Source organism: Nothobranchius furzeri, chromosome 16 (assembly GCF_043380555.1).
Source record: "Nothobranchius furzeri strain GRZ-AD chromosome 16, NfurGRZ-RIMD1, whole genome shotgun sequence".
In the NCBI taxonomy this organism is placed as follows: Eukaryota; Metazoa; Chordata; class Actinopteri; order Cyprinodontiformes; family Nothobranchiidae; genus Nothobranchius; species Nothobranchius furzeri.
In genome coordinates, this window is record NC_091756.1 from 33948817 (window position 1) to 33957158 (window position 8342).

Here is an 8342-nt window from a genome sequence, read left to right on the forward strand (position 1 = left end):
TTTTTTTCACTCATGTTTAACCACAGGCTGTCATGTCTACACTTAGAGGGCATTATAGGATGTCTTTGATTACCCACTGTGTGAGGTCTGAGTTAAACATGACTACAGGACAATGGATGATTTAAAGTGCGAAGATAAGGTCACAGATGTATGACGTCATGGCCCTTGTTAATCTGCCTTTTAGTCAACAGAACTGTTAAATTTAAAAGTAAAGTATAAAACATTAAGACTTGTTTCTAGTCGGTGAACGGTTCATGTAGAAAACACGCTTTAAGGCCCTTTGCAGCCAAAGTTGTGACCTTTATTTATTCCTGTATTAAAACATCAACTCTTATGTAAGGCTTTCTGTCTTTCTTTGTGGACAAAGTCAATAAGGTTATATGTAGCATCTCCCCTTCAGCCTTATCACTGCCTCTCCCGACTCCAACCAGGCCCATCATCCTAGATAGCTTTGCTCCCGTTTCTTTGCCTGAGTTAACCAAACCAGTTAACACTATGAAGACCTCTGCAAGCCCCCTCGACATCTTACCCTCATCTTTGTTTAAAAGTGCTTTTCAGTCCATCGGTCCCAGCGTGCTCTCTACGACAGTGGCACAGGAGTTAAGTGCTCGCCCCGTAATCGGAAGGTTGCAGGTTCGAGTCCCGCTCAGTCTGTCACTGTCGTTGTGTCCTTGGGCAAGACACTTAACCCAGCTTGCCTGCTGGTGGTGGTCGGAGGGACTGGTGGCGCCAGTGCTCGGCAGCCTCGCCTCTGTCAGTGCGCCCCAGGGCAGCTGTGGCTACATTGTAGCTCATCCCCACCAGAGTGTGAATGTGTGTGTGAATGGGTGAATGACTGATTGTGTTGTAAAGCGCCTTGAGGGGTTCCAGGACTCTAGAAGGCACTATATCAAATACAGGCCATTTACCATTTACCAATTAATGCTTCTCTGGTTTCTGGTCAGGTCCCTGCTCACTTTAAGAACTCTGTAATCCACCCGCTTCTTTAAAAAAATGAGTCTTGACGCCTCTCTCCATAGCAGCTTCAGACCATCTCTAAACTTCCGTTCATCTCCAAGATCTTGGAAAAGGTTGTGGCTAAACAACTCACAGCTGCTCTTGATGAACATAACATCTATGATTGCTTCCAGTCAGGTTTTCGTAGAGCTCATTCTACTGAAACAGCTCTTCTTAGGGTCTCTAATGACCTTCTGACTCACAGTGATGCAGGGGACTGTTCTGTTCTGGTCCTGCTGGTGGTCATCCACCACCTCCCTTACCCATGGTGTCCCACAAGGTTCTGTGCTGGGGCCCCTGCTCTTGCTCCTCTATCTGCTTCCTCTTCAGCACATCCTGAGCTCCTTCAAAGGCATCTCCTACCATCTTTATGCAGATGACATCCAACTGTACATCTCCTTTAAGCCCCATGAGATGTCTAAGCTGCAGCTGTTACACACCTGCTTAGACTCTATCAAAACCTGGATGGCTGGGAGCTTACATCTGAATGAAGATAAGACTGAGATCCTCATCTGTGCCCCAAACAAGCTGGTTCCCAAAGTCAGAGACTCTCTTGGTCAGCTTGCTTCTCACACCAAACCTTCTGTCAGGAATCTTGGCATGACCTTTGACCCAGCTCTCACTCTGGATTCTCATGACAGTTGTCTTGTTCGCTCTTCCTTCTTCCATCTCAGGAACACTGCTAAGCTGAGTCCCATTCTGTCTCGCTCTGAACTTGAGACAGTTCTCCACACCTTCATCTCCTCACGCTTAGACTACTGTAACTCTCTTTTCACGTGTCTGAGCTAAACCTCCCTGAACCCTCTGTAGAGGGTTCAGAATGCCTGTGCTCGGCTTCTGACCAAGTCCTCCAAACACACCCACATCACCCCGCTTCTCCTCCAGCTTCATTGGCTGCCAGTCAACTTCAGGGTTCATTTCATAATCCTGGTTCTGGTCTATAGGGCCTTACATGGACAAGCACCATCTTACATTGGTGATCTTCTCAGCCCCTAAACCCCCAGCAGGTCCCTGAGGTCCAGTGATCAAAGCCTACTGGTTGTGCAGCATCAGGCTAAAGACCAAAGGTGACAGATCATTTGCTGCTGTGGCCCCCAGACTCTGGAACACCCCCTGAGCCTGAGATCAGTGGACTCACTGGTCTCCTTTAAAAAGCAGCTGAAGACTCACTTGTTCAAGCTGGCTTTTGTATGACCTTCTTCACCACTCTCTCTTTATTCTGCTCTCCCCACCTATTCCACCTTCCTCAGGATCCACTGAGTTCCCTCTTTCCTACTCACTCTCTCTTTCTTAACATTTTGTTTTTTAATCACAGTTGTCTATTTTTTGCTCATTTTAAATATATTTTTAAGTATTTTCTGAATTCTTTTTTACACTTTTACATTTTTTGTTTTTGTGAAGCGCCTCGTGATTTTTATCTTGAGAGGCGCTATAGAAATGATATTTTCTTCTTCTTCTTCTTCTTCTTCTTCTTCTTCTTCTTCTGTAAGACTGATCTATGTTGAATTGGCCCTTGGGAACTCTAAATGATGTGTAAACATAACATGATGAGGATTATAGTTTAATGCTCTTAGTGTGTGTGTGTGTGCAGCACTGTATGATAAGATGTGGACGATGGACTGACAAAGTTGTTGCTAGATTAGCAGCTCCAACAGCTATGGGGGGGATTAGTGATGGGCTGGATGCACAATCTCTTCATTCTGATGTGAAATTGCATCGACCACAAAGATGAGTCTCTGCTCTTTCAACAAGAAAACACCTGAACTTTCTCCCTCTGGTATAATGTACAAGCGAGCAGGGGTGGACGGGTTTGCTGCCAGTTTAGTTTGTTCCTCAGCGGGCGATGAAGCAACAGATGTGTTTTCAGCATTCTAATATCGGGAGGAGGGGTGGAGGGATTAAACCACAACATTGCTCTAGTGATTTGCCAGAGCTTTGATGGAGAGGGTTTCAGGAAGCCTGTCAGTCAGAGGCAGCAGCGTACCAAAGGGGTGATAGTTGTGTGTGTGGGGGCGGCTCAAAGCCAAGGTATTGCTAAAGGCTGCTTTGTAGAGGGAGCTACCCGTCTACAGGTAGGCCGTCTCATTTACAATCAAAACCTCATTTAGTAACGGAAAAATGATTTACTGTAGTTGTTTTCTAGAAATTTGAACTTATCACTTTGTAACTATTAATAACTGTAACCGATTTTCTTACTTCTGCCAGCGTCTTACATTATTGATGATTTACCAGAGGAGAGGGGGAAACTGGGCGTTCATGAGGAATGCATTATTTAGGGTACTGATCACATTTTGCTGCTTATTTTATTTAAAAGTAAACTACATCTTATTAATTTGCTGCAGTTTATTTCAGGAATGAGAAAATAAAACTTATAGTAGTAAAAACGCACCTTTATTTATATATTGTTACATAAAATATTTAAAACACCACATAATATGAATGCTATCAGTTTGAACTCTAGCTCTGGTCTGATGGGATTTATTTCCAGATCTTTAACCCTTTAACTTCCATAGCAATAAAAACATCAACAGAAAGTGTCTTTTTTAGATCATTTATTAATTTGATGCAACAACGGTTATAAAATAATCTGAATTAATGTTATTATAAAAGTAACTATACGAATTTGAAGCGGAAATAGTATATATTCAAGTTTGACAACCCCAGGTGACATCCTATTCATCCATATATCAAAATTATTTTACTTTTTAAATTTTTCTTACATTTAAAATTATTTATTCCTTCTTCAGTTTTAAAATGAATTGGGCTCTTACGGGTTAATATAATATCTGCATATTTGTTCACATTATTTTAGTTTAGTAGTTTTTTAATTCAGATTAGCAGAATTTCAAAAGGATAAAGGAAGTAAAATATGATCTGCCATGTGGTTCACCTGCCATTTAAAGGGTTAACAAACATGCTTCATTAAAGAACCCCCTCTGAGATGAGGTCTCTGGGTGAAAACTCTATTTATTAAATCTGCGGGTTTGGATTAGCACTGCAAAGCTAGCTTTAATCCAGCCTCTAGCAGAAACCATGATGAGAGAAAAATGGCGTTGAGATGAACGTGGGAGTGAAAGCGTGGGTTATGTGATGGAGGAGATGACTGAGTATGAGTGTAACAAAGGGATTAAGGTCAGCCATGTTGAGCATCTGGCTTAGAGATGTCCCATGCTCCTGGACTGTACAGCAACACATGATCAGAGGGATTACACAGCATGCATGTAAAAACGTGTTGTCACCAGCTGAACGAGCCAACTAGACATTAACACACTCGTTCTAATGCTTTCACAGCTGACATGAGGCTCGTCAGCGGCGGGGTTCGGGTTCGAAGGGCCGCCGAGCCGTCCGAACCAGAATCCGAAGAAACCACGGAGTCACCTCATCACGAGCACACCCACCAGGAGCACAACCATCCAGAACATCCTCATGAGCATGAGCACACACACACAGAACATCACCCAGGCCACGACTACGACCACATGAAGGAGAAGTTCATGAATGAACTGACTCACCTACCAAGTAAGACTTGCAGAATATGACCGAGCGAACCCTTTAGAAATAAATGACATATTCATCAACAAAAGGTACATTTGTTTTTGGTGAAATTCATTAAAGGGATATTCCATCCCATAATGAGTCTGTGGCCATATTCCCGAGAGTTAGATAAGTGGGGAAAAGCATTTTGTAACCAGCCCAGTCTTTCTCCTAATCTTGCAGTATTAGCTTTAGCTTAGCATAAACAATGTAAGTGAATGGTAACAACTAGCACCGCTGTAAGCCGCTGCTGCAAGGCACAAGGACAAGACACAGCGGCGTGACGTCTGGCAGACATTGTCACTTCCAAGTTTACTGTACAACATTTGCAACATTTCACCCTAATGACAGTAAACTGTGAGTTTTACCGCCGCTGTTTCATCCTTGGGCCTTGCAGAAACGGTTTAGGGGCTCGACACACGGGAGGCGACAAACGACCGCGATCAGCGAAATTCGTTGCTGTCGCTTTTATTACCTGACACACGGGAAGCGACCCACGGCAGCGGCAAAGCCGTCTACGCGTTCTGTTCCATGGAGAAATCGAAACTTCCGTTGTTTTGTTTGGCTGCGTCAGGTTGGAGGGAATTTAGGTTATTTAAGTGGTTCAGAGTTTAAAAAGTGGTAGATATGATGTTTAACAAGGTGCTGCTAGAGTTATGTGAAATCTTATTCTAAATACTTCTGATTTTACTATATAAAACATAATAATAATCAACTTCTCCTCCATGTTTGCTCGGAGATGTACGGAGCATCCTGCCCGCTCATTGGTCAGTGAATGAAACCTCCGTTGATTGGTCCTCGTCCGAGCGACAGCGATGAAAAGTTGAAAATATTTCAACTTTCTGCGATTGCGTCGCTGGTTCGCCTGTGCACGACACGCGCACGAGCGCAAAATTTCACACGCATGTTTTTCGCGTTTCGCTTAGTAGGAGGAGACCTGCGATTATCTCTTTGTTGCGCACGTCTCATTGAATATGAATGGAGGAGAGGCGATGTCGCCTCCCGTGTGTCGAGCCCATTACAGTGGTGTTTTGTCATAATGTGGTCCAAGTCAAAATCAGCCCCTACGTTTTTGTTATTTTTTAAATTTGCAGTTGATATAAGAAAAATTAGGATCATTGTTGAATTATTTTCTTGACTTTCGTATGAAATGCTAGTTATTACCATTCACTTACATTGTTTATGCTAAGCTAAAGCCAACAGAATACTACCAGATTAGGAGAATGACTGGGCTGGTTACAAAATGCTTTTCCCCACTTATCGAACTCTGGGGAATATGGCAAGTAATTAAATTGCTTTGGGGTGGAATATCCCTTTAACGATTTAAACTCACAGCTCAACCTTTGTAAGAACAACCTCAACACAAAACCATCAGGTCTGCAGAAACACACTAATAACGGAGGTGAAGCACTTAATGATGGCCCTCTACTGCTGTGGTCATGCTGGGCCACTCCCAGCTGTCAGACTGTTATTATCGGATTGTGGAGATGGGTGGCAACAAACCAGACATGCTCAGCAAACTGTCCTGAGATAAGAGACTGCCTTAAAGGTTTAAAGTTGAAAGTAATACAGTAATGACTGTAATGATAAAATATGCCACTAAATAAAACATTGTAAGACTTTAAAGTGAATTTAAAAATATTGAGTCCATTCCTCTCTGAATTGACTCCTAGGTATTTGTGAGATATATTGAGTCATTTCTCTTTTGCAGTTCCCACGTGGGCAGTGGCAGCCATCGTTGTCGTAGTGCTGGTTTTAGTGGGGTGCTTCATCTTCTGTGTTTTAAAGAAGTGTTTTGGGAAACAGAAAAAGCCTAAAAAAGTGAGAGAAAGAAAAGCAGGCCGTCGCAGGAAAGAAAAAGAGGGTGAAGGGGAGCCAGGAGAGAAGGTGAGCTAGTACCTCAGAGTTCTACCTGATGGTGAGCTTCTAAAACAGGATGGTCCATGTTGTAGGAGGGCGAGGTGAAAAAGGAGGGGCAGCAGGAGGAGAAAGAACAGGAGAAGCTGGGTAGGCTGGAGTTCTCCTTGGACTACAATTTCACAGATTCACAAGTAAGACCTGCACGAAAACATCAATTCCATCAACGACTTTAACCACAGACACGCAGGAAAACAACTCCCACCTGCCACCTCCATGATCCGACGCTCTCTCTGTTTCTCCTGAAGCTCATAGTGGGCATCCTCCAGGCCCAGGACCTCGCTGCTATGGACATGGGTGGAACCTCGGACCCCTACGTTAAAGTTTTCCTGTTACCAGACAAAAAGAAGAAGTATGAGACCAAGGTTCAACGCAAAAACCTGTGCCCTGTTTTCAACGAGACCTTCTTTTTTAAGGTACGCTGTTCGGCCCACTACCTTTAACGTGTATTGCTGGTCTTAAACGAAAACATCTACTTTTGTCCTATTTTCCATTCAAATGACACAATAACCTTTGTTTTTAGATTCCGTATGCAGAGTTGGGCGGGAAGACGTTGGTGCTGCAGGTTTTCGACTTTGATCGTTTCTCCAAGCACGATATGATCGGTGACATAAAAATCCCCATGAACAGTGTTGATTTGGGCCAGCCAATCCATCAGTGGAGGGACTTAGAGAGCAGCGAGAAGGAGGAGGTCACATTTAGTCTCTTTATTTTCCACATTATTGTATTTGCACTTAAAAATCCTATTTACCATATAAAATGCTTTGTCTTACCAAACAGCTGAATGGTACGTGAATATTAAAGTAAAAAACACATTTTCACAAACTTTTTTTTTCTTGCAGGAAAAACTGGGGGACGTATGCATTTCCTTACGCTATGTACCCACAGCTGGTAAACTAACAGTTAACATCATGGAAGCAAAAAATCTTAAGAAAATGGACGTTGGCGGCTTATCAGGTATTCAAACACCTGCCGAATATTAATATTATCCTGTCTCATGTTTGCTTAATTCAAAAGAAACAAGAGGAACAAAGAAAAACTATTTTTTCCATGCTTGTTGTCTTTTACAAGACCCATATGTGAAAATTGTTCTGCAACAAAACGGGAAGAGGATAAAGAAGAAGAAGACAACAGTAAAGAAAAATACGCTCAATCCTTACTTTAATGAGAGCTTCAGCTTTGAAGTCCCTTTTGAACAAATACAGGTAGGTTTGACCTCGTCGAATGTTCGACACGTTCAAACGAAGAAGGCTCATTTCATGAAGCTTTTTTTGTTTTTGGTGCCCCAGAAAGTACAAGTCGTCATCACGGTGTATGACTATGACAAACTTGGGAGCAACGATCCCATCGGGAAAACATTTATGGGGTACGGAGCAACAGGAGTGGGTCTGCGTCACTGGTCTGACATGCTGGCCAATCCTAGACGTCCAGTCGCTCAGTGGCACACGCTCATGCCAGAGGAAGAGGTCGACGCAGCTCTGAAAGCAAAACCCCGTTAAGAGCGTGATCTCAGAGGGAAACAATATGCTGCTGTGAAGGTGTTTTTGTGATGTTCTAATATATAATTAAAGACAGAGTAAGTTTCTCATTTTGGGTGTTGTATGTGATGCCCAATGAATAGAGGCATCTTTGTACTAATAGTGAGTCCAAGTCATTTCAGCATTGGTACAGGCATAAGAAGTTTAGTCATTTGTTTTGTTTTTTCATCGCTAGTTCACATTTGTGTTTATGTGCCTGTTACATTCAATTTTAATAGTGTTGGCTTCCCCTGTTTACCTCACATTATAAACTAGTATTACTCTGGATTTTTACACTATGATAACAATCATTTGTACATGTGTATCATCTGGGTATAGACTCCTATGTATAAAGTAATAATTTAAAGCATTCATCTG

At 42.6% G+C, this 8342-nt stretch overlaps 1 protein-coding gene across 1 annotated transcript; it reads left to right on the forward strand.

Moving 5' to 3' along the window:
• The first annotated feature begins 2931 nt into the window (after positions 1–2931).
• syt5b (synaptotagmin Vb) lies at positions 2932–8102 on the forward strand. The gene is made up of 9 exons (XM_015963310.3): positions 2932–3068; positions 4288–4515; positions 6242–6417; positions 6483–6581; positions 6696–6863; positions 6971–7138; positions 7290–7404; positions 7519–7652; positions 7737–8102. The coding sequence occupies exons 2-9, from the start codon at positions 4293–4295 to the stop codon at positions 7944–7946; spliced, it is 1293 nt and encodes a 430-aa protein (XP_015818796.1). The 5' UTR covers positions 2932–3068; positions 4288–4292; the 3' UTR covers positions 7947–8102.
• Positions 8103–8342: the final 240 nt, after the last annotated feature.

Coding starts and splice junctions, on each gene's coding strand:
- syt5b (XM_015963310.3), top strand. CDS start 4,293: ATGAGGCTCGTCAGCGGCGGGGTTCGGGTTCGAAGGGCCGCCGAGCCG. Junction 6,418..6,482: donor AAGGGGAGCCAGGAGAGAAG/GTGAGCTAGTAC, acceptor TCCATGTTGTAG/GAGGGCGAGGTGAAAAAGGA. Junction 7,653..7,736: donor TCCCTTTTGAACAAATACAG/GTAGGTTTGACC, acceptor TTGGTGCCCCAG/AAAGTACAAGTCGTCATCAC.